Source organism: Choloepus didactylus, chromosome 3, assembly GCF_015220235.1.
Source record: "Choloepus didactylus isolate mChoDid1 chromosome 3, mChoDid1.pri, whole genome shotgun sequence".
NCBI classification, from domain to species: Eukaryota; Metazoa; Chordata; class Mammalia; order Pilosa; family Megalonychidae; genus Choloepus; species Choloepus didactylus.
This window is the reverse complement of record NC_051309.1, coordinates 15,274,910-15,302,085: the sequence shown is the minus strand read 5'-3', so window position 1 is coordinate 15,302,085 and position 27,176 is coordinate 15,274,910. Positions and strand designations below refer to the sequence as shown.

Below are 27,176 nucleotides of genomic sequence, written 5' to 3'. Positions count from 1 at the left end.
TGAACAGCAGGCTCTCGACTGATCGATCCCCTTCGGGGTGGGGCACTCTGGGGCAGGGTTCGCGGCAGAGTCCATAGTCATATCCCGGATTTAGCTGATAGTTCCAGCAGTCTCAAATTTTGTCTCAGGCGAGTCTCGTAGGCGGGAGCCCGGTGACGGCCGCACGGGGCTCTGGCCATTGCACAGAGACGCCTAGTGACGCCTTTGACGCTGGATGCCACTCTCCTGTCCCAACTATCACTACCCAGTTACAAGGCAAAGTCCGGTAGGGAGAGTCACGTCGTTTCCAGCTCACGGGCTCTCCGGTCTCTATATGAGGTAAGCATTCTGGTCGGTGCCAGAGGTTCTGCCGTGAAATGGCAGGGGCCTAGTCCAGACTCCCCAAAGCACCAAAACATGTAGTGGGTCACTCGAGCCCACGGGAGTACACTCATCAATGGAGACACTGGGTGAAATATATAAAAAAGGGGGAGATGTGGAGAGCCGCTTCCCGGGTTGGGGCCTAGTGAACGAGCCGCGACCTGCTCTAGAGTTAGGGCCTGTTGGACACGCCGAGACCTGCTCTCGAGTTACCCCCGCCCATCGAGTGAGCCAAGATGGCGCCTGCATCCCGTTTCCGCATATGACGCTTAGGGCGGCGGCTGCCTGCTAGCCTATTGTACACGCTTACGTAGTGCCTGCACATTGGTTGTAACTATCGTATATAAGAAAGTGCCCGCGCTAGCCTCGGAGAGACAGCCCACAGGGAGCCGTGCCTGACGGCCGCATAGAGGTTGTTCTCCCACGGGGTGTAAAGCCTCGTGTGGAATATGTAACAGAGAAAGTTTTCTTCCTGGCTCCAGTAAAAGGCTTGCATTCACTGCCACTGTGTGCCTCAAGTGTCAGTTTGTCTGTGTCTCTCCCTCTTTCCCTCTGTTCTCCTTGCCGGCCGAGGACAGGACGCGTGGGACCGAGCGAGAGGGCGCCGGACACAAAATCATAGTTAACATTTATTATGTGCTAGCACCATCTAAAAGCTCTTTCTAGGTGTTAATTAATCCTCACAACTATATGGGTAGAAAATTCAAGTCACCCCAAATTTCAAGGCTATCAAGAATTGGAACCGAGATAGGAACGAGGTGGTGAGGCCCCAGGCCCTTACTCAATTCCACTGCAAATTGTGTTTTCTTATGGGTGACAACATTTCAAAAAGTTTAAGATCTGAGGAACAGCCTGCATTCTTTGGGCACTGCTATGCATGAGCCCTGAAGTGCTGCATTGGCTGCATCAACTGCATCAACTTAGTCTCTATAGTTAAGAAAGTCAATTTAGAGAAAAATACTAGGTAATACTAGTGCAGGTGGTACTAAGTAATGACAAAAATTGTGAAAGTGATATATGAATGCTGATATTTGGGAAACCCTAATGTAGCGGAAGTCCTAAGTATATGATCCTAACTTGATGGAAACTTTGTCAGGAGGAAGCATTTGGATCAGCTTCCAAAGTGGAGCTAATTCTTCAGAATTCAACACTTTAATAAAGACAACAAAAATCACATCACTCTCAAAAGCATAAGACTCTGCTTTCCCTAGTAACAGCTCTCTTTTGAAGACTGGAAATTTCCTTCTTCCTAATTTTATTTTAAGATTGGATTGCAGATATTCAAATGCAGGACTGGCTTCAAAGCATAGTTTGTAACCAAGAAGCATTTCCTAGTTTACATTCCTAGGTTACATTGCTTAATTAATGATAATATTAATTCAAAAGAAGAAGGAACTCCAAAATCTTAGCACTTCCTATTATTAATAGTTGTATCCCCTATGTAAACAGTTAAAACAAGTTAAAGTTTCCCTTGAAAAGAACCCAACCTCAAGCCCTTCCCCAACCCATTCTCCTCATTCCACAATCATCACTATCTCTTGTTTTGTTCCCAGTTTTTCCACTATTCATGCTCAGTGTCATGACCATGCTGTCTCAGAAAACCCACAATCCATACATATTGATTTCTCACCTTAACCAATATTGAAGTTTTCCTCTTGGGGGATGGTTGGGGGTAAATATGTCTGCTGAGGCCAGCCTGTTTTAGTCAAATAACACATACCAGGCCTTTTGAAGATCGCAAATGAAATCTAACTCATATATAATTTGAAAGCTAAATATGTTGCCAAAAAAGAAAGTAAAAGAGAAAGAAGAAAATAAGAGAGGGAAGGAAGGAAGAACAAAAGGAAGAAAATAAGAAAGGAAGGAATAGAAGCAGGAAGAAAGGAGAGGAGAGGAAGGGAGGGAAGAGAAAAAGGGAGAAAGAAAGTGATAGAAAAGAAAGTAGAGGAGAATGGCAAAATAGGGGGGCAGATCCTGTAACTCCAAATAAAACAGACATGTTCTATGCATGTTTCCATGGGATTATCTGTACACTATACCTCATATTACAACTAATAACCTGACTTAACAGAGACCTCAAATGTGGCTAAGATTTACGTGTATATGGGCCATCTTTAGGTAGGGTTACCAGTTGTCTGGGTTTGCCTAGGACTGAGGGGTTTCCCAGGGCTTGGGATTTTATATCCTAAAGTCAGGAAAATCTCAGGCCAACTGGAACAAATTGCTCACCAAGTTGGGTGAAACAGTAAATCATGCCTCTTATGTCTGAATAGTGTGTAGGAGATGCTAATTTTAGAGCATTGTATGGGTCAGCATCTATAAGTTTTCTACACACTGTAGACACTAACTTTTCTTCTGTCTGCACAACATTCCAACATTCTCTGGGAACTCCTTTTGTATCTTATGTGGTTCTAAGGGGCTATCATCTATAGTGCCCTTCACTCCTTCCCCCTACCCTGAAGTAAGCAAGTAAACAGGCTGGGCCAAGCATAGTGAGCTGGGCCATCTGACAAATCTAGAATCAGTGATTAGTCAAGAGGTGAGCATGGAACTCAAGAAAGAGAGCCTTTGGGAAAAAAAAGTCCCTTTTTTTTCTAGTGAAGGCTGTCATTGGTCATCTTCTCCACCATGTATGACGAAGTCAACAAACACAGAAGGAAGTGGGACAGTAGACAGGGAGAGAAGAAGTGGAGGGGAGAGAGAACCCAGAGCTTCATTTAAACCCTCAGATCCCACCATTCATGGAGCTAGCGCCTTTCTAGACTGCCAAATTACATGAGCACATGCATTCCCTTTTTTCTTAAGCGAGTTTGAGTTGGGTGCCTGTCATGTGAAACCAAAAGAGTTGTGACTAATAGACATACATGAGCTCTTCTATTCTTGACCCAGTTCTGTGAGACAGGTTTAGGGTATACCATATAAAATTGTCAGTATTTGATTTCTTTTGACCTTCAAACATGGCAATTTCATTTGGTTCAACTTAAAATATTATTTCTGTTTCACAGGTGATGAAAAACTCAGTGGTGCTAAATAATACGCCCAAGGTTGCACAGGTAATAGATGGCAGATTTGGGGATTAAATCCAGGTCTGTTTGATCCAAAGGTACCTAAGTTGATTTCCAGTTGTTTATACTGCCTAAAAAAATAAATCTCTTGAGAGATATCCTTTCCTATTTGACAAATGCCTTGAAAAGACACTAAGTTGTGACTTGTATCCTACATGTGAACTTACATATAATGCAAAACACCTGCTTGCTTGCTTCCAAAATCCCTGTTTCACTGGGTGTTTCATGAAGAGAAGTCATATACAGAGTGTGTTAACAAGATGGAAAGCCACATTCTGCTCTGTTTATTTTCATTTTAATAGAAGCAAAGCACCAGGATGACTATACTTCAGATTTCCCAAATTCACTCCAGCTTTGGTTTTCACTGACAAGCAAGGGATGCTATTTTTGTCTCATAAAGGAGAGATTATTCATCTGTTCTACTCTCTATACAGAGAGACTGTTTAATTGTTTCCCATAACTCAAACCCAACACATTTATAACACAGCTGTGTCAGTGAGATAAGCAATCTGGGTATTTTTTTTATCACTGGTGTCCCATGTGCTTGCCCAATGAGGCAACAAAATAATGCTTGCTTAGGAAATATTTCTGTTCCATGATGGTGTTCTAGACACACTTTAAAGATACCAGATTATGATTTTGGGAAGTTCATGTGTCATTTCTTAAGCATTTATTTTATGTGAAGTTATTACAATTGAAGTTTGTCTATTAATTTTAACTAATGATGGAGAAACATTGTGTCTTGCTACAACATGGATAGTATTCTGTAGTAAACGCCTTTGGCATTATCTGCTGAGCTTCCCTTTCCAGGACCTTTTCTCCCCCAGCTACACGGTGGCAGGCTGACCCTGTCACCTACTGCTGCTATAATGCTGCCACGTAATAAACAATTCTCATAACTCAGTGACTTGCAACAACAAACATTTATTTACTTTTTCTCACTTCCAGGAAGTTATGAAAATTGCTCAAGATTACACAGGTAAATGATTAAGCTGGGATTCATTCATTCAACAGACATCGTTAAGCTTCTATTAAGTTTCAAGCCCCATGAAGTACCAAGCCCTGGAAGTACCAAGTTACCACGCTGAAGACTATTTATGTCTTCACTGATGAAGTTAAAAGTGAAAACAATATCTTTATAGCTTTGGAGAGCCAACCAAAAGGAGAGAACACACACTGGAAAGATTTGACATGATCTAATAAAGGCAAGGGGGTGCTAAGTTTGTCAGGAAAGGGGGATAGGAAGGAGGATATGGCTAACACTGGCCAGAATGGTAACCATAACTACATCATAATCAGATTAATTAAACAATGCAAATACAAAGCCATTCCAGGTGGTGTTACCTGTAACGCCATGTCTACAGCATCAAATTCTATTTGAGAGAGAGGACAGAGAAGTGAACCATTTGGAAGCCATTTTTGAGTATCTACTCTGGGCCAGGCACTGTTACATGTGAAAAATCTACATAGTCATCCTCCGAGGAAAGTATCTCTTGTTTCATATTTTATACCTTTCTGGGTATTACTTTCTTCATGTTTAATGCAAGGTTAGTATTATTTCTTTTTTAGCATTGTCTTAGTTTTGGGCCTAGCACATTACAGGTACAAGTTTTCTTGGCAGATTCTGTTAGTTGCTTCCCAAGTTCATTTTACCCTTATTTTACTAAGGCCTCATTTGTTTGGGGAGGCAATGGACCAGCTAAACTACCCATCTTCACAGATTTCCTTAAAGGAGGCCATGTATAGGGAGGTCAGTCTACAGGGAAGGGCGTGTGGCCCACCCAGTTGGACACTGAGAGGTAAGAAGAGATTGAAGGAACACATTGTTGGGAAAGTTTCCTAAAGGAGAAAGAGTCAACTGTTGTCACCTGTTCAGTTTTGTTTTTGGCTCTTGCCCTTCCTCCTGGCCAGAATGCAGTCATGACATTGAGGGAGAGTTGACATCTTGTGATCATGAGAAAGAGAGTCATACTAAGATGGAGGCACAAAAAGGTAGAAGGAACTCGGGTCCTTAACGACATTGTGAAGTCATCACACCACCCTGGACTGCACACCTTCAAACTCCTTTATAGGTGAGAAAAGTAACCCCCTATTTGGCCATGCCACTGACATTAGGTTTCTGTTAAATGAAATCAGATACATTCCCTAACTGATACACCTCTGCTTCCTATTTCCCTCCATCGGGGATACTTGCAGATTTGTGTAATACTTCCTCCTTGCAAAAGATTTGGGTCTTTTCAAACAAATTTTCTGTAATCATTCATTTTTCTTTTTAGATGAGGCATCAGTTGTCTAAATATAAACTAAAATTCTGCTTCAAAGAAAACACCAATTATACATGTCTTTTTAAAAAGAAGACTACCCATCTGATCCACAAACATTATCGCCTGTAGCGACTGCTCCAACCCGTAGAGCCCAGTCCTGCCAACCATGGTGACATCAGACAAAACAGGAAAATTAAAGCTTAAAATAAACAGTAACACCCAATGGAAGAGATACAAATCAAAGAACTAATGAGGCTTCTTTAAGTTTTTCATCCTTTAAGCCTATATAGCCTTGGCAGTGTGGTTTGGTATAGAAAAAAAGCACAGAATTTCAAGGCGGGGAATCTGTGTTCAAATCCGCACTGAGCCACTTAACAGCTGTGTAATTTGGGGCAAGTCTTTTCATCTGTTGAGGCTTTCATTTCCCACATGGCAAAAATCACAATAATAATGATAATGATAATAACCTACCTACGGAGTTAATATGAAGGTTAAGTAAGGTGATGCAGGTGAATGGGCTTTGTAAAAAAATAAAATAATATGCACGTTTTTGTTACTACTGGGAGGCCAAAAGATAGGTCGTGTGAAATAGTGTCAAGTTTGTCTAGTTGCCATCAGCCCCCCCCATATGTGGTGTGGAGCTGTGAAACTGAGGTGATGGAGTTCATATGGGCCATTGGTTCTCACTTGAGATTAGCAGTAAAGTCCTTTATGGTTAAAATGAAGTGTTTTCACATAACTACGTCATTAATGGGGGTGTTTTAGTTTGCTAATGCTGTGGAATGCAAAACACCAGAGATGGATAGGCTTTTATAAAACGGGGGTTTATTTAGCTACACAGTTACAGTCTTAAGGCCACAAAGTGTCCAAGGTAACACCTCAGCAATCGGGTACCTTCACCGGAGGATGGCCAGTGGCATCCGGAAAACCTCTGCTAGCTAGGAAGGCAGCTGGCATCTGCTCCAAAGCTCCGGCCTCAAAACGGCTTTCTCCCAGGACTTTCCTTTCTAGCAAGCTTGCTTCTCTCCAAAACATCACTCCTAGCTGCACTCTCTTTCCTCTTTGAGTCAGCTCATTTATATAGCTCCACCGATAAGGGCCCACCCTGAATGGGTGGGGCCACGCCTCCATGGGAACATCTCATCAAAATTATCATCGACAGCTGGGTGGGGCACACTCCAAGCAAATCCAACCAGCACCCAAGGGTCTGCCCCACACAAGACCACAAAGATAATGGCATTTGGGGGACACAATACATTCAAACCGGCACAGGGGGATAAGAGAAGGAAGAAAACTATCATTTTTTTGAGCACTTACTAAACCGTTCGCTGTGTGACTGGCATTATGCTGAACACTTTAAATTATCAACTCGACTCTGCAACAACCCTTTGAAGTAGCTACTATGATTGTCCCCAGTTTATAGATGCAAAAAGCAGAACAGAGAAGTTAAGTAACTTGCCCAAAGACATCCCATCCAGCTAGATTGGAACCCAGCAGCCCAGCTGCAGCAACTTGCATTTCACCATGATACCATCTGTCCCTCGTGGGGAGAAATAAAGCAGACGATCATATATTAGCCAGCTGGGCTGCAAAGTTTTAGCACCCAGATTCTGAAGAATCTCAAAAGAGTTCATGTATTCTTATGGTGGGAGAAGACTGAACAACTGTCCAAATCTCCGTCATTGGACATTTCAATGACTATCATTTCAGTGATTTAAAATGTAACCATCTATTCTTGTGTAGTAATGCGTCTCCTTCTTCTAATGTGAGATTTAGCAATTTGGGAAGACATCTGGAATTTATTTGTGCCATTTGGGTTTTCAAATTCAATGTTAAATCCTCAGAATGAAAGAGAGAAAGAAGTCAGAGTAGACCATATTAGTGAAATCTGACTATATGGAGCATGTGTTAGTAAACTGGGCTTTAATGTCTGGGTAAAATATTACTCCAAATGCTCTGGATCATTCCTCTGAAAAGAGATAAACATTTTCTGAATCATTTTGATTCTCTGTATATATGGCAGTGGAAAGGACCGCATTTCAAGGCTTTTTCCCACTTGAAACAGCGTAAGTGTTTAACTTGCCTACACTGAGATTAAATACAGCATAAAGATAATTAGAAAAATATCACCTTGGCCCTCTCAGTTTTCCATTACGATACTTGGAAGTGAGCATGGGCTTTGAAGACAGACGGCCTGGGCTGGGTTTGCCATGTGTGATTTTGGGAGTCTCCCTGAGCCATTTTCTAAATCTAGAGCATGTTTTAAACAGAAGGTGTAAGGTGGAAAACAGTGACACACATTTGGGGAATTTTCGATGGTTTGTTATGGCTGAAGTGGAAGGTGCTTTTTAGGACTGTTAGAAGCAACCAAAACAGTCAGATCCTAATAGGTCTTGGGTTCCATACCTGGCTGTTTTGCACTTTATCCTGAAAGCAGTAAGCAACTACCAGAGAGTTGTTTTAATTTTAATCCTTTTAAAAATTAAACAATTGTTTTTCCTTATCACAAATGTAATAACCCATTGTGGAAAACAATAGATAAAAAAACAAGAGAAACACTTTAAATTTCATGAACATTAGAGAACTACTGTTAACCTCTTGGGAAAGTTTTTCTCTCTGAATTGTAGATGGATGTTTTAATCAAAATGTAATCAAATTGTACCCACTCTTTCATAATCCACTTTTCCATTATGATTCTAAGAATACTTGTATAAGTCAATATAGATGTGCTTAAATTATCATTTTAATGGCTGCATAGTATTTAATGGCAGTATGGATGCACCATAATTTATAAAATGTTCTATTTTTGGATGTTTAAATTGTTTCCATATGTTGGGATAATAAAGAGCCCTGTAATGAGCATCCTTGTAACTAATTTTTTGCACATGTCCATGATTATTTGGATTATTCTAAGACAGGGAAGGATATGCTTATTTTGACAAGTTTGATATATATTGCCACATTCTTCCCCAGAAAGGCTGTGTAAATTAACTGTCCTACCAGCAGGGTTTGAGGGTACTCATTTAATTCTACAATCTAAGCAGGGAAGGGCAGTTAATTTCTGACAGGTAGAGAATGTCCCAAGATGGTGAAGTTGTGTAAGCTGAGAGGAACACTCAGAAGGACTGTCACTGTTGGAAGTGGGATAGTCCCATCTTGGAAGGGGGAGCTGGTAGGGTCTTCAAGTATTGGGAAGACGGGGTTGACCTTGTTCTGTGTAGTTCCCAATGGTAGAACTAGGATCAATTTGTAGAAGTTACAGAAAGGGAAAGTCTGCCTCAATATGAAGAACATTTATATCAATTTAATTTGAAATTATGCATATGGATTATTTATCTTGGAAAGATGTCTCAGGGATAATCCTATTTGGAGTCTATGTCCTTTCAAGGAAAAACAAAACAAAACAAAACAAAAAAACGTGGCAACGAAACATTTTCTTTCCTTTTGACACCAGAGTGTCCTCTAGGCTAGTTAGTACTTGTGGGACTTAGCTATAACCCTGTCTGGACAGGTGAAGGGCTCTGACCTGCCTCCCTCTCCAGCTAGGGTCCCCCCCTTTCTACCTCACTGAATCTGGGGCCGCCAGCGGCAGGAATCAGTGCTTGCTTTGTTTAGCATTTGCCGGGAAGATGCAACACTGGGCAAAGAGCCATTTTTTTCAGGAGAGAAAGCAAGCCTCTCTTGCTCTGGCCCTGGAACTGGAAATGGGCCTCTCATTCGACAGCGCGGGCCCTGGGCTGCCCCCGGGAGTTTTCCAGGTGCCGGAATCCTAGCAGGATGGTTTGGAGAGGTTTGATTGACAGCCTCTGCGGTCCCTCCGCGCCCACGATTTGTATGATTGCGCAGTTCTGTTTCTCTGACTATCCTTTCCTTTGCCTGTCCTGATTCTCTCCCCCTCCTTTGGCCAGTGAGTGCAGTTACAGGCGCTGGGTCCCAGCCCACCCTGCAATTCAGCCTGTGGAGGGTGGGCTCGACCCGACACAGATACTCCGAGGCCGCCAGGGCCACAGCGCAGCAGCGCGCTCTGGGCGGGAACCACGCGGGGACCCGGTCCCGGGAGGCAGCGGGAGGAGGGGGGTCCCGGGTGGGACGAGGCTCCAGGCCCCCAGCGCAGGCTCCAGGACCCCTCATCCTTCACGTACAAAACAGAAATCCGAAGATAAAATTATCGAGAATTGCAAGGTGGTGACCAAAGGGCATTAAGCCCCAGGCGCGGGCTCCCCGTGAGCCCGGGCTCCTAGGCTGCTATGCTGTCCGGTCGCAGGCGCCCGCCGCCGGCCCTGCCGGCACCTCTCCAGCCTGGCCTGGGTGCCAGAGGCTACCTTGTCCTCCTGCCTCCGTAATTCCTGGTCCTATTCCTCTCCTCTGAGCCTCTTGGGAGGAGGCATTTACAGATTATTGCCTTGTCCAGTGCCCAGGTTTAAATGTCACATTTCTTCTAACAGTGGGACAGCGTCTTTCTCATATTTTAGCCCCCTTAACATAGAGCACAGTCCGGAATTGCAGGAGAACCCATTTTTGATGGTGAGGAGACGGTACAGGAAACGATGCCTTAATTGATCCTTAAAAGTAAATGTTGCCGTTTATTGCACATTACCTGGGTTTGGGAACTGGGTGAAGGGCTTTGGTAAAGGCTGTTGTGCCAGCCTCTCACCCACCTCTTCAGGTTTTCCCTAAAACCCACCAGACTTCCCTGCAGCCCAGCAACTAAAGGGTTAATGTCTGACCCGGCTGGGGGCTCCCAGCGCTTGCTCCAGGCTCATTCTTATAGGTCAGGGCCCCTGCAGGATTTGATCTCACTTAATCCCCACTAGCACTCTGTGGGTTATCCTTGTTACTTACATTTCTTCCCTTAGAAAAGTAAAATAAATCTTAGAGAAGGCATAGAACTTGCTCAAGGACACCCAACTAGTTATCAGAAAAAGGGTTTGAACCCAGCTCTGTCTGGTGGCTTCATTTTGCCACATCTCCATATCTAGGACAATTTGCCAACTGCCCTATCTTGCTTGCAAACTGGCAGCCACATTTAATCCACTGCTTTGTTTGGGGTTTCCGCACAATCTTTATTCGTTGCTATTAAAAAAAAAAAAAACAAAAAAACTATTTCTGGCTTCTCTTGGGGCAGCAAATGGACTCCCTCACTTAATGGGGGCTTAGGAACTCTGGTTTCTCAGATCTCTACCCAGCCACTTCTTTGGCTTCCATCACCTGCCTAGCCCTGGAGGCCCTGACTTTTGACTACTGCTCCATGCTGTGTCAGCTCCTTCCTTTGTGTAAGGTGCTGTCATATATCTGATTCATCCGTTCCTTACATATTTATTACTGTTCTGCAGCCCAGTGAGCTTGTTCAAGGTCACATGGCTAGGAAATAATAGAATTGAGATTCAAACCTAGTTCTCCAGCACTTCACCTGACACTGCCTTCTTGAATGTTTACCACCTATAAAATGCATGGGCCCATCCCCCTCCAAAAGCAAGGACTGGGCTAGGCTATTCCCCTGAATTGATTCCTTAAGATTGCACTAATGAAAGCAATCTAGGGATGCAGTGCACCTGTCTATGAGGAGGGGTGGGGCAGAGGCAACATCTCTGGAAAAAATTCATGTGAGCCCTTCACATTCTCAGATTTCTGTTTGGGGACCGATAGTTTACGTTTATGTCCTATAGCACTGGATAAAAAATTCTGAGGTAAGCACACTGTTTTCCCACATGGTTTTCCCCTCATCACCATCTCCCTGCTTCCTGAGGTTAACACATGCGTGGTGTGGAGACTACTTTTTTAGCTTGTGTTCTCCCCTGGAAGAGTTCCTGGAATTTGCTCACTGTCAAGATGTCATTTCCACATCAAAGCCCAAGGGGATTAGACCATCCAATGTGAAGTCACTTTAGGCAGAGCTTAAGCAGCCCAGGATGTCTGCTTCATCTGAACAGCTTTCCAGCACCAAGACCTAAGGCAATAAAGTTCAAATGACACCAAGTCTCAGAACAGGCAGGGCCTTCAGAGTGACATGGAATTCTTCTGAGGAAAGTCCCTCATCTGGCTTTCCCACTTCCACTCCCTTCCCACACACCATGGCCCACTTCATCTTTATAAAAATTTGCTTTCCATAGATCTCTCCCTCATGCAGAAACCTTTGAGGGTCCCCACTCTCTTCAAAACAAAGTCAAAATTACCTCTCCTGGAATTCTGAGTCCTTCACAGTTTGAACCCTTATCCAACCATTATCCAACTTTTATCTTACTATTCTCTTTCCAGAACATTTTTCTCTGACCAAATGGGTCTTCTTGAGCTTCAAATAGGAGTCCATGTGCAAGTCTTTCCTTCCTTGTTCTTGACTGAATATGTAAGTCCTTGTATTTCTTCAAATTTCCTCTCCTCTGAGATTCCAGATATCCAAGCTTCATTTTCCCCACCTGGAAAGTGGGTTCTGATGAGGATTTAGTGCACATAACAAGCCTTCCACAAAAGCAGCTGCCCCCAACGCACTCCTACCACTATTACAAGATTTTCCTGGTTCTCGTGGCATTTGGTTTCTACTCTGCTCACTCGACACCTAAAATCTACACTGAAGAGGCTCTGAGGAAATGCCTAGAGGAGCCGAGGAGCAGATGGTGGAATTTCTTCCTGGAGATTCATGAATGTTTTGGGATGCCTTGACTGAAGCTTTGATCTCATGCAAAACATCAGCTTCCAATTTCCATGCGTTGGAATGGATACAGGGCCTATAGATTCATTGTATCATACATTTCTTATTTGCTTACCAAGATTCATTTATTCATTGATCCAAATATACATTGGCCAAATATTAGTTTCAGTCTCCTTTCCCAACTCCTTTCTCCCCCATATACTTGCTGTGGTCTCTAGGTTTTTCATTCTCTAAGCTTCAGTTTCTTCCTTGTTAAAATGGGAATGATACCAACCTCATATGGTAATTGAGAGGATTGATCGAGATAATATTTTAGTTAGGACATAGGACACAGAGCGAGGCACACAGAGGGCAATCAGTAAATCCCTGCCCTTCCTTTCTCCTGATGGTTTTTGTGATAAATCAGGAACATCACAAACAACAGCTTTGTCCAAATCACCACAAACTCCCTGGACCAATTTGATTTGAGACATAAGCTCTATTTGAGGTGCTTGTATTTTATGGGTGTGTCACATGGCTTCTCTCAAATTTTTGTTAGACTAACTTTTGAAGAAAATCTGAAAATATGTGCTGCAAGAAACATGCTCAGCTGATCCATCCTTTTATGAGCATTTTGGCAATTAATCTGTCCAAACTAAACAGTCTCTGTTATGGTCTTACCCAATTTTATTCTCAAAGAATCTAAAACTTGTCCTGGAATGACCCATCTAGTCAGGCTCTTTTAAAGTATATTAATATTTTTAAAAGGCAACATGAAATGTCACTGGCTCTTTCGTGTGGACATTGCATCAGCAATTCTCAGGATTTGAGGTCTTTTCATCTGAGGGGAGGGCAATGTTTTGCTCACTCCCCCGTCTCAGTGCAAGAGATAACTGGTACTAATATCCACAGACTTCAGACAAATGGAAATTGTCTCTTTGACATAGATTATGCAGCTATTTGGAACTGATGTGATATATTTATTAGATTTCATTTTCCTCTAAGCTAATAAAATTAAAGCAGCCCTCTGGGCCGAAATATACCTGGGAGAAAAGCACTGCTCGCAAATGGACACTAATTAGTTTTCAAGAATAATCAAGGAATGTGGAGATTTGTTTTCATCAAGAGAAGTCGGCCAAATGAGCTGGCACGTGTCAGATGATTTGGCAGGCAAGAGTCAGCGAGGACTAGCATCTAGGGAAGGAGAAAGGAGCAAACAGATGGTGGAGAGGGACAGTTGAGATTGGTCAGTCCTATCCAACTCCAACTGCTTGCAGGGCAAGATGCTGCATTTTCAGATTTGTGGCAGTTACGGGCAATCAGACGCTAGCTTTTCCTCTACTACATTCCTGGACAGAGGTGTCAGTCATGGCAAAGACTCCAAGCCCACCCATCTCTGAAATACTTCATATCTTGCTCAGGCTCCTCTGCCACCTGAAGTAAAAGCTGCAACCTCTGACATAGTTTCACTTTTTAATTCTTTTTGTCCACCACCAGAGGCCTTATCTTTCAGGGCATCATTTTTGTCATTTCGTAGGTTTCGAAGGCAGCATGCAACTCTCTAGGGATTGAATTGGTGCTTTACCTGGAAGCAGGGGCAGTGTGTGAAGGGCACGAGATTTGGGGTTATACAGACCCGGGTTTGAATGCTGGTTTTGCCCCTTACTGACTCTGAGCAAACTATGGAACCTCCCTGAAGCTCATTTCCTAACCTGTAAAGTGTCCTCACCTTTAAAATGGGAGACAGCTCTTTTACAGGTCCGTGTGAGGGTTAAGGGAGGTGATCGAGTGACTTATTTGACACACAAACAGGAACCTCGAAAAATGGCAGTTAAAATGAACTGAGTAGTGAAGCATAAAACAGAGGAAATGTTTGGTCAAGATTCTCTGATGGATCTGAAATCAAGAGGAAATCTACTGGATGAAGTTAAAATTTTTTCATTGTTTGCAACAATTTAAATTGCAAACTTACAAGATAAGGTGTATTTGTCTTTGGTTCAAAATGCTTGTCTCCCATATTCTAAAAATAAATTATATTGCTTTGGCTCACTTTTCAAGCTGTCCTCCCCTCTCTTCCCTTCTGGGTTCTACCATATTTGTTGAAGGTTTAAGCCACACGCATTGTGGACTCCTCCTTGCTACTCATGTCTTCTTTTCATAGTCTGACTTCTATTTCCACAGCTCTGCTGAAATATCTCCCTGGTCTAGAAAGTTATCAATGTCCTCACACCGTGTGTACAGCAACCTTGTCAGCTCTGCAGCTTTCCAACCCGTTGATCGCCCCTCGCCTTAACTAGTGGTTCTCAACCTTGTCTGCACAGGGGAATCGCCTGGGGAACTTTAAATAATATTATGGTCTGGACCCACCCCCAGACATTCTGATGTAATTGGTCTTGGGTCCGGCCTCCCTTGTTGATCATAAGGTGTAGCCAAGCTTGAGAATCTGACTGAATCTCCCCCTCTCCTTTATTTATCTACTATGGCAAAGTTCCCTTTCTTTTCCTTCCCAAACACTTCTGAATCTCTTTCAGAATCTCATTCAAATCCAGTTTAGAATGTTGTTTTGTGTTGTAAAGGAGGCAAATCTTATAATGAAGACAATTTATGGTTGGAATTGTTGCTAAAGAAAATCTGTAGTCCTTGCTTAATTAGAAAGTTTACTGAATGCAGGTTCAAGCTATAGCTGGAAGGTTATAGGGGAAGAGAAAAAAAGAATAGAAGGAAGGAAGAATGGAAGGAAGAAAAGGAGGGAGAGGGGGAGGAATGAATGAATGAAAGAAGAAACAAAAGCAAGAAAGGAAAAAGAAAGAAAACCTTAGGATTTGTGATCCAAACACTACAATATTATATACCCTGCTTATGTAAAGCTTTCTCTTCTATTGCATTTCCATAGAAGAAACTGGAATATTAGTATATCTACAATTGACAGAGTACTATATTATCTCATTTAATCCTCATAATAACCTTAAGGAGATGGAACTCCTATTTTTTTTTACAGCAAGGAAATTGAGGTGAGAGATGTTAATTGCCCAAGGGCACGAGCCTAGACAATGGCAGAGCTGGATTTGAACCCAGGTCTATACGGACTTCGGAGCCAGCCTATGCTTTGCTGCCTGTGTGGATTAGAATCTCAAGTAATTGATGCCGAATCTTGGAGAATTATTTCAGAAGTCCAATTCGAGGGAGATACTCAGATACCTGAAGTCAGTCTCTCGTAATCTCCCATGAATTTTCCCTTCTCCAGGATAGTTACACTGATGCCCTGCAATTGTTCTTCATGGGGCTTTGTTTCCTTTATTTTTTTATCTGTCACCTTCTGGTCACCCACACCATCTCTAGTTCAGCTCACAACGGCCCTATTAACATGTGGTATCCAGAGCCTATATAAAACTGACAGTCTTAGGAACCCACAATTTATTGCTTTGTCTTTGGAAGATGGCTTGGTCAATAATGAAATAGAAGACTTGTGGGGAAGCTTAAATTTCTACATGCAGGAGAAAGTGTAGGATATAAAAGACTAGATTTTAGAGAGAGTGGCTGGAAATGGAGATATAGGTTCATCCTCAGGACTCAGAGGAAAGATGATGGTGACAGGAAAGAGTAAATGGTAAGAAATTTAGGAAAATACAGGAGATTCAGAAAACATTCTCTCTTCCCCCTTTCCTCCTTCCCTCCCTCTCTCCCTTCCTTCTTTTCCTTCTATCTTTCCTTCCTAATATTCTCCCCCCATAGTCATCCAGCTGTAGTTTGAACTGATTCAGTAAGCTTTCTGATTTAACCAAGCACAGCAATTTCCCTTAGCAACACCCTAGCAACAACTCTAACTACAAATTACCTTCCTTATAAGACTTGCCTCCTTTACTACACAAGACAACACTCTGAATACGGTTAGAGTGAGATTTTAACAGCATCCAGCACTGGCTTGTCCAGTGGTTGACCCAGGGATTTTCCAAAAAGAAAACTGAATCTAAGGGGAAAATTTTGTTCCAGGGCAGGACCTGGGTCACGGCAAAAGAAAGGGAATTCGTTTCCCCTCCTCTGGCCCTTCACCCGGAGCACACCAGAGGATACACGGGTCACTTTAAGTCTGAAAAGATTCTGGGCTTGGCTGCCAGGAAACGAAATTTCATGCTCAGTCACAGTGACCAGATTGGCTCTGTGGTTCACATATTTTCCTCCTCCTCCTCCTCATGGCTGTGGTTTCCTATTTCCATTTAAACTGCTTGATTCCGCACATTTCTTTTAAATTGTGTAGAAGGAGCAGGGTGACATTAACGAAGTTTGTATCATGCAACAGGCACTGTGCAGGGCATTCTAGTTATCTGGGAATATATATATATATATATATATATATATATATATATATATATTACAGGGTATAAAGCATAAATACAAACAAACCAAAAAAGAATTTAGACTTGAGGTGGTGGTGTGGAGAAGAGGGCAAGGAGATAATGAAGACAGAGGAAGGGATTTTGGAGAAGGTGGTGACTGGAATGAAAGAGTAGGGTGGAAAGGGCAGAGGGGGAGAGAAATAGAAGGATGGGAGAAAAGAAGGGGGATATGGAAAGTGAGAAAAGGGAGACTGTGTAGAAGGAAAGAAATACACAGCACAAAGGCTGGGGTGCAAAGTGGAAATGGCTGACAGATTGGTCTGGGTAGGAAGAGAAGTAAAAGTAAGGACTGGAAAAGGAGAGAAAGATGGGAGAGGCCAATTTGCCATAGTCCTTTGCATTCTTTCAGAAGGGGTACGGAAATTTAAAGTTATCCAGAAAGGCCAGGAGAATAGGAGAATCCTCTTTCACCCCAATCTGTCCATCTCTAGGGAATGGGCAGCAATATATATTTAAAATTTCCTCTTCTGGTCCTATGTGGCAAGAGACATAAGGATACCAGCTCTGTAGGCCAGGGAATTATATATTCATGTATATATGCACCACTTCTAACAGATGGTGAGGTTTTGGGTAAAATAGGAATAAAAATAGTCAACCTCATAGGGCTGTTGGAAGGATTAAATGAGCGTTTACCTACACTGTACTGGCCAGGCACTGAGTGAGCTGTTAGCTATTTCTATTAGTATGTGTGTTTGTGTGCATGTTTTTTCCAGGAAATACTGAATGGCAAAGCCTCTTGAGATTTCCCACACCGCATGAAAATGGGAGCTCTTTTTATATTTCTTGGATTACATTGGGTTGAGCTATATGAAATTGCTCCATCTACAGGTAAAACAACACTGGGAGTATTTTAGAAATAGGAACATTTCACATAAACACTAGGATATATGGATTTTCTTGAAAAATTTGAAGTTCTGCCAAAATTGGGCCACATTGCCCCATGGTGGTCATCAGGTAGAGGGGAGGTGACTATCCACTCAGGCAGAGTTTGCAGTTCTAAGTCTCCACCAGGTCCTTATTCACTCATTGCACATTTTCTGCTTGGCTCCTATAGACAGAGATGTGGCTTCCCATTTATTGTGTCGCCAAGAGCTATGCTAGTATTTTGCTGACAAGTATCCCTGAGAAATGGGTATATTTTCTTTCACAGGCAAAAGCACTGGGAGCAACAACGTGCAATTGTGTGAGCAAATGGCAAGCACAAATCATTTCAGACCAATATCCGAGGTCTTGAAAACTCAAAGCAAGCCAGGGAGAGCCAGTCTGGAGTTTGCTTGTCACTCTGCTTTCACAGCTTCTAGGAAACATGTTCATCTCAGCTGAAATTCTCCTTGACACATGTTTTCCTTCACACGCATGTCCAGTCACTGAATATCTAGTGTGTGTTCATTCCTCTTGCTTGTACTTTTGTTTTTAATTTCCCAGTGTCAGTTTGTCTAGAGAGAATTTCTCCAAAACAAAGAGGCTGAGAGAAAAAATAGACCAATGTCCTAGGCTCCTAACAATAACCAGCATTTTTATTTTGCCTTCTAGTTTACATACTTTTTTCTTACATATTATCTCATGTAATACTTCAAATGAGTCCAGTAGAGAAGGTATCTATTATTCGCTTGTTCAATGATGAACGAACAGAGCCTCAGAGAGTGCAAATACTGTCCCTGCAGTCACACAGTCAGGAAGAGTTAGGGGGGAAACTGGCACTCAGGGAGATCATAACTCCAGATTCTTCATTGATTTTAGTTAACTCTGAAGAAAAGCAGATGCATAGCCTGGATACGAATTGACTTGGCTACAACTAAGGTTAAAAAAATAATCTGAGTATCTCAGTTACCTTTTTATGAGATGGGCTTACTAGCAAAGCTGATGCAAATTTAGCATCATGGAAAATAGACTTAAATATGAGGGAGTAATAGTTTCCCTGTATTTTGGACTGTCAGACAATATCCTGGCAAAAAATCTGATTGTCCCACAGATATCACTAATTGAACTCTATCCTCTTTCCTGCTAACTCCTGATTGGGATCAGAGTCTTTCTTGATCCCAGGCACCAGGCTGTCAGTATCCAGCCCTGGAAAGTTGATATGGAGCTGGCATGCATTGTGAGTTACCTGGAATCTGGCACTCAGGACTGCATGTCTATTTCAAGAGGGGAGTGGCTATCAGAGACGAACGAACGTCAGGGTACCCAGGGGACTGTCCTTCTTGAAAGTGCAAGGAGACCCAGGAGACTCATTTCCCAGCCAAATAATGACGGTCCTCAAGTATTTAAAATGCCCAGAGGAAAGAGGTAGACTCTTTCTTAAAAGCATAAAAAGGACTGATGGAGAGACTTAAAATGAAGATTTTGGTATAATAAGGAACTTTCTGGTGACCAGTGGTGTTTTAGCTGAAGGGGCTGTCTTAGGTATGAACTTTTTGCTGCCGGTAGCATTGACACTGACAGTGAGACCTGTAGTGTGGGTAAATTCTCAAAGTCCGTCTGGATACCATTCCATCTCAGCCTCAGGGACAAACTGGAGGACAATTGACACATTTCACTGATATTTAAGAGCCTGACACATAAATTGTCCTCTAGCAATGGGAGCTCTCTTTAAATCTTCAGATTATAGTGTGTTGAACTGTACAAAATTGCCATTTTTTGTAGGTGAAAAGAAAAAAGGTTGAATGCCAGCAATTTTATATGGTTCAACATAATCCATTCAAAGGCAACGGAGGGGACTGAGACTCCTCAGACGTTTGTCACATAGAGAAGACAGATGTCCGGAAGTTATGATAAGTTCTCTGTGTGTAGCGATAAGTATGTGGTGTAGAGTAGTAGGAAATAAAGGTGCTGGAGTATGTGTGTTGGGGGGTCAGAGGCCCCCTAAGGCCATGCCAAGAAATGTGGTCTTAATCGTGAAGGAAAAGAGGAGATGCTAATGATCTTGGAAATTGATACAGACAATGCGATAAAATGGGTTGCTTAATTCTGATACATTCAAAGAATCTTTCCATTAAGTTTCCAATAATGTTGACTTAGATTTTAGAGAGAAGTGGGATTGAAAAACTACTATACAAAACATATTTTGTAGATAAATTAATGGTGCAAGGAAGAAGCTTAAAAAATCACTTATCAATTTAAGAGTATAAACTGGAAGATGTTAACAATTGGCAAGCCCACCAATTAATGTGTTAGCAGCTCTCAAAATTGCCAGAGTACTCTAGTGGGGCACATTTTAAGGAAACTGCATTAACTCCTGCTTTATGTTATTGGTAGTACATGAAAGTCCTAAAATGTCAAATATTTAAGGCTGTTCTATAATTAGGTTCTCATTAACTAGGACTGATTCTCTTCCATTAACTTGGAGGCAGAAGACAGGCAAATGTCAGAGTTTGAGCTCTCTTTTAAGCAATGTTCTCTTAGACAAGTCACTTTAATTTGCTCTCATCTCTCATAAAGGATAAAATCTGCCTCCTTGATGCCTACAGATGTGTGACGAGGTGGGGTAATAAACCATTCTGTATGTGTCCGTGGGATTATTACTATGTCAAACAAAGTTACACTATGTTTCTGTGGGAAACATCTTCATTTAAAATAAATTTAAATTGCAAATGGTTACTGAAGTATTAGTTAGGAGCAGAGTTCCAGACTGCTAGATAGAAAATGAGGAATCTATTTCGGGAGTCATTGTGGAAAATATATGGGTCTTGGGACACAACTTGGGTTTATATAACTGCTTTACTTCTTGGTATGTGTAGGATTTAGGTACACTACTTACCTTTCCTTATCTAAAAATGGGGGACACGGAGACAGTATTTGTAAAGTATTGGCATAAAGTAGGCACTTAACAAAGACATACTATTAATATTATTAATCTGATCATAATGAGTATCTCCACTGGTCACAAACTGAGTAACTTTGGAGAAGCCACTTCATCATTTCCTGGGATGTGCATCTCACCAGCAATTATTGATTACCAATTGGCTGAGTGATGGAATAATTTATTAAAATGTTAATTTATATATTGTTCTCCACCCCACGCTTATCATTCCATGAATGTTGCCTTGTTTCCAGAATGTATTTCCTCATCTCAAGGATTTTGCAGAAATCCTTGATTTTTCTCGAAAGCAATAGTTCTTCCTTTCTTTTCTGAAAGTCCAAGCCTGAGAATATATGCTGGAGAGGAGAGCGGGGTTAAATGGGGGGATTTCTCCAGGTTTCGTAAGGACTGGGGGTTGGTGTGGCCAGTGCTAAGAGGGCAAGGCTGCCTGGCACTGTTTGGCTCCATGTTCCTGGCCATGACAACGGTTTGCAGTCCCTGTGTGGGTTTTGGAATCAGCATCCACAGACACCAAAGGAACTAGCATTTTTAAGAGTGGGCATAACTGATGTGAAGGGAGAGCTCCAGGATTTTCACCTGACCTAGGTGTTGGAGGTGGTAGGTAGGAGCCCAAATAATTTCTGAGATTAAAGTTCCTGCTGGCATGGACCCCTGGTGTCACGTTTAAGTCGAATTATTAAGTAGGTATTTCTTGCAAACCATGATTGTAGAATAAGATTCAGGCTTGCTATAGTTGTAAAACATTAGAGAACCTAAAGATGAATTAGTCACTGCCCTCTAGAAGCTAACCACCTATTTGGAGGGCTGGAGGATGTTGTAAGACACGTACGTGAATAAACATCATTTGAAGCAGTATAAAATCCTGCAATAAGAATTCCCAGTCACAGGAGGTAGACAGTTGAACACTGCAAAAGGCAGATAACCAAGAGGATGGATAAAAATTTCTCCTAAAGGGATATATTAAGATCCTCCCTCCCACAACTGTTGCATGCCAATATCACCATTATGTACTTGATGTATATCTAAACTCGTAAAACTTTTGTAGACCCTTAAATTCTGTTTAAAATATGCTTGCTTGATATGAAGGAAAAGTCTGCATCCTGGTAATCCAATAGGGGTCTGAATAGTTAACGATTGACCTAAAAATACTTACAGTCTAATGACCCACTCATGCAAGCCACAGAGCACATTAACAAACTCTGAGAGCTGGGAGGGCCCTTGAAGGCCAACTAGTGGCCCCTTGACCCTCCCATTCCCCATCCCCTCCCACTTTACAGGAGGGAAACTGGATTTGGGGAAACCTCAGGGCTGTTATTCTGAAAGACCATTATGATGGTCAAGTCCTCAGTAAGGCAGGTTTAGGAGACCAGGCCAAATGGGCACCTCCACCCGTTAACTGCTAGGGGAAGTAGTTGTGTGAACAACTTTTCTTTCTTGCCTGGTCAAAAATAGTTTCCTACCTGGAGGTTTTATCTCTGTACCTCCTAAGCAATGATTAATCATTGTGTCTCATCATGTCGTTTTCTTGTTTACAAACTTTTAATGATTACTCCACTAAAAAAATCCAAACTTTGTCGTTTGGTATTCAAGACTTTCTATGATCTGGTTCCAACCAAGTGTTGTGAGCTCATTTCCCTCTGAACTCAATGCATGTGCTTTGTCTTGCCAGAGTGGCTTCACAGCTACTGCCCATGCTGTTCCTTTCCATGCTTTTCTATATATTTATATATATAAATTTATATATTTATGTGTATCTAAAAAATATATATTTTTATGGATATTTTTCTCACTGCCTGGAAAGCCAAACCCACCAATCTTTATTCATCCTTCAAGGACAGATTGCATCTTATCTCCTCTGTGGTGTCTTCCCTGGATCAGGGATTGGGTGCATCAGATGTACCTGAGTTCAAGTCCCTCCTCTGCCACTTTATTACTGAATTTCTCTGAGGCTCAGTGTTCCCATCTATGAAATGGTTAAATCAACATCCACCTTGTGGTGTTATTTGGCACAAATAAGTTAATCATATTGTAAAGTACTTAGCACAGTTCCTAGCACCTGGTAAATGGTGAAGAACGTTAGCTATCACTCTGCTTGTTACCGGATCCTGTGTTCTTCTTTTCTCTGAATTACCACCCACTTTGAGCCCCTCTCATATTCTGCCATTTAACTTTCCATTTTAGCTATTGAACACATATTTTTTTTTCCCTATTAGATTCTGAACTCCTTGAAAGTAGGATCGTGTTCATCTTTTTTTTTTTTTTTTTTAGGATCATGTTTTATTTAGCTATGTCCTTTACATTGCCCTATACACAATAGGCTCTCAAACCTTCATTAAAGGTTAGCTTTCCAAAAGTGAAATTACTGACAAGAATTTGCTTTGTTGTCATTCTTTTCTTACTTCTAAAAGTTGATGAAGTTAAAAGGAAAAAAAAGTCAATTTCTTCAGATATGAGAATCCCAGTTGTTGAGCTGCTGTTCCTTTGAGCTATTGAAGACAACTCATGACGTGGCCAGTAGAGATTGAGAAATTTCAATTAAATCTTGGGAAACATTTTGTGGTTGAAGGCCATTTGGCCTCAACCCACCTGACCAACTCAATCTCGCCATTTTGCAGCATGCATTCCATGATTTGTGTGATATTCCTTGGGGAAAAACTGTTTCATGGTCAAGTGAATTTGGGAAACATCAGAGTCTAATGACCCACTCATGCAAACCACAGAGCACATTAACAAACTAAAAGCTAAGAGAAGTCCTGCAGCAAAGAAACCAGCATTTAGTACCTAATAAAAATCATTATCAGTTTTGAGCTCTCATTATATAGGCCCTTTATAGGAATTTTTTAATTTAATTCTCTGAATGAAACAATCATATTGGATATAATCATTATCTTCATTTAACAGACAAAGAAACTGATGATAAAATGGGTATAGTTCATAGAACAGTTAAAAAGTGGAGCTGGGATTTGACATCAGAATTTGTGACCCCAGAGCCTGAGCTGTGGTCTACTGGGGTACCCAGCTTTTCACATTCCCTCATTTGTCTGACCAGGGGATAGTCTTTGGTTACCCTCTTTTTAACACTTTGTGAAACTGGTGTTCCTTGGCATGCACTTTGGGAAACAGAGCCCAGCACCCCCAAGCTGCTTGGTTTATGTGAGTGGCTGTGATCTTTACATCTCTTTGCCTCTGCACACTGACCTCTGCTTGGTAATCCTAGACCTTCTTGGCTCTCTTGTGATGTTGTACTAATCTGCCAAGATCTAGTTCAAATGTTACCTCTACTGGGAAGGTTGCTTTGATTGCAGCAGGCAGATTGCAAAGCGCCTCTTCTTTGTGTTCTCTCCAACCTTGCTGCATTGTAGTTTATATTTGGTCTGTGGTTTATGCAGATTTTGTTTGTTTATTTTGGTCTGTCTTTGTCAAGGACACTGATTCAGAGTGGCCACTCAAATGGGGTGCTTAAATTACAATAACATCTCTTTCCTAGCCCCTTGTTATGAGTTGAATTGTGTCCCCAAAAATGACAGGTTCAATTTTAACCCTGGTCCTGTGAATGTGACCTTTGGTCAAATAGGGTCACCAAAGGCATTCTTAGTTAAGATGAGGCCACACTGGATTAGGGTGGTCCCTAATTCAATATGCCTGGAGTCCCTATAGGAAGGGAGAATTGGACACTGAGACAAGGGGAGAGCGCTATGTGACAGCTGACACAGAGAATGCCATTTGGGTGGCCTGCCTGCTCCCACCAGAAGCCAGGATGGAGGCCTGGAATAGAGTCTTCCTACAGACATCAGAGGGAGCAAGGCCCTGCTGACACCTTGCCTTCAGCTGTCCAGCCTCCAGAACAATAAATCTGTTTTTTAAGTCACCCAGTTGTGGTATTTTGTTAAGACAGCCCTAGGAAACTAAGACAGCCCCAAGGCATTGAATCCCGACCTGGGGCTTCTCAGATCCTGATGCACCCAGCAGGGGCTTGCCTGGTTCCCACCCCGAAGCCAGCCTGACAGCATGGCTGCCCAGCTCCCCAGCAGTTCATTAGTTAACGCGCCTCCTCCCTCCATCCTGCAGACATCACCTCTCTCCCTCAGCCTCTCTGAGGTGGGACAAGGCACCATTAGGTGGTGTTGGGCCTCCCATTCGTGTCCTTCCTGGGTCAACCCTGACCTGTCCTTTCCAGGGTCCCATCCAGGTTTAATTGCCAAGCCCCTGAGAGACTGTGGCTCGGATGAGTCAGCTGGCGTGGGGCTCCACCAGCAACCCGGGTTGCCTTTTTGTTTTTGTCCTCTTCGGGACCTTCTCTGGCCCAGAGGTGGGGCCCGGGTGGACCTGGCATCCATCAATGCCGCCAGCCTGCATGGGAGCCCGAGATGGGGAGCCCGCGCCCCGGCTCGCCAGCAGTCACGTCATGCCACACGGCGCAGTTCCCCGCCACACCCGTCCCCGGGGCGCACTCAGGCGCCATGCAACCGCTGGCCGCCCCCCTCTCTCCGGCTGCCTGCGATGAGGTCATGGGGTGGAGCCCGGGAGGACCCCCCTCCATATAGGGTGGGGGCTTCCCCAACTGCCCTGGGGGCATCGACAGGACCAGGAAGGAGGAGATGGAAATTATTTTGTCAGTCCGACCCACTCCTCCTTCTCATGTGTTCTCTGGGCTGGCGCGTTAGAAGTGGAGGGGAAGAGGGAGAAAAGAGAAGACGTGGAAAGGAGGACAGTAAGTTGGCAGTCACGGGTCTCGCACTTCTTTCACTAACAGCTGTCGATGGAGAAAGGCAACGAAGTTTCTCTCGATCACCTTGCAGTGAACGGACCAAGCTGCCTTCTTGCTCTTCCGCAGTAACATCCTTCTTCTGACCTTGATCCCTCCCCTTTCACGGAGACCACAAAAGGCAGAGGAGACCTCTATAATCCACCTATGCAACTAGTATTCAATACAGGAGGAAATATTATTCCAAAAGCAGAAAAACAGCTGGTACGGCAAGGAAGGTACAGCCCTTCACGGCCCTCACTGGCCCTCAATATCCTGGGACAGTGTCCCCCATGCTGCTCCCCACATTTCTCACCCGGGTCTAGTGGGGTGGTTTGCTCAGGTTTCTGCACAAGTGGGTTTTGCAAACTAAGGTCACCTGGGATGTCCCAAACCTCTCAAGCTCAGCTGAACCCTCAGGGTTTTTTAACCTCTGGCTGTGAGTACATATGTGTGCCTGGAAGATTGAATGTGGGGCTCTGTTAAAATCTTAGCCTGCCGGAAGAGTTTGCAGATCTCTGCGGATATCTGGTTTTTTGCACCTGGAATTCTGCCTCAGAAAGATGGGAATGCTGATAACAGGGATTTTCTAAGGGAAATAGGAGCAACTCATTATGCGTTTACATGCTCCTCCACCTAAAACCACAAGATAACTCTCCTATTTCCATAGAAATACAAGAAATGTCAAAATCTCTCTGCTCCCTACCTGTTTATGAGGCACAACTGAGAAAGCAAAGCCACCTTATTCAGAGAGGAACACTGTTGGCCGATTGCAGTTTGAATTAACAAACATTCAGTTGAACCCCCCCCCCAGGATGTACAGTATCTATACTACAATATCCTCCAGTGTAGTTACAAAGGAAAAGTCAAATGATTTTTTGACATTAGAAACCGTTATCTGCAAAATGAGTTTATAAGAAGTCACAGTAACCATGCTTAAGAGAGTTTTTGGAGTGATATTAAAATCTTTTTTAATTTAATTAAAATTTAAAAAGATTTCTGAGTTGATAGAACAATCATAGCTCCAAAAGGTTAATTACATATAGTGGGATAAGAAAACACAGATACTCTGCACTTGGCAATAAATTAGCCCATCAGCACACTGGTGAGTGCTGGGTTTATCAGGTTGGAGATTTTGAGAACCTCCTCCCCACATTTTCTAAGAGAAATGGCATTTTTTCGTATAGTCAAAGATATTTCACAGAAGTTCACGCATAAAGCGGAATGGAAAGCAGGAGAAAGTACCGCTGCTGAGGCTTTTTAACTTATGATTTATCATCTGTTGACATACTTTCTACAAGTTCCTCATTTCCTTACAAGTAGCTTTCTTCAGTTCTTCTAGTAAATACATTTGACAAAGGCCAAACAGAAGGAAAAAAGAGAAAACTGCAGTGAAAATGGTAGCTTACCTTTTCTAGGCATTCCTTATATCAAACTTTCCTCCAAAATATGAGGCTTTCTTGCTTTGGTTGTCCCATGAATTTAGAAACCATTAAAAAATTTAAAGCAGAAAAATGTGTTTATTATTCAAAGCTGCTTCAAAACAATGCAAAAAATAACTTGATGAAAAATAAAGCACTCCTCTGAGCATGAGAATGCTTTTGAAGCTTGGAGCTCATGCTGTTGTACAAAGTTTTGCAACTGTCTTTCTCAGTTTAAACAACCTCCCACTCCTTCTCCCAGGCACTTGCCAACTTCTATAATTTAAAGCAACTGCGATCCTTCCCATAATACTCACATTTCAAAGAGCTTAATATATACACTAGTTAGGAATGAGTTAGGGTGGGTAACATTCTGCAAACCCCAGACTGAGGCAAATCAAAAGCAAGGGTCTCAGTTACCTAAACAGTTCTTTTTCTCTCTTTTGTCCATTGCTCTTCTCACCATATTATTTCAAGTTACTT

At 42.5% G+C, this 27,176-nt stretch overlaps 1 protein-coding gene across 1 annotated transcript in view; it reads right to left on the bottom strand.

The window, feature by feature from the left end:
* The window catches only part of C1QTNF7 (C1q and TNF related 7), a 99,809-nt gene extending 72,942 nt beyond the window's left edge, over positions 1-26,867 (bottom strand). Inside the window, 1 exon segment of the mRNA XM_037829420.1 lies at positions 26,682-26,867. Within this exon segment, the coding sequence (XP_037685348.1) occupies positions 26,682-26,694 (13 nt within the window). The 5' untranslated portion in view covers positions 26,695-26,867.
* Between the last annotated feature and the right edge of the window lie 309 nt (positions 26,868-27,176).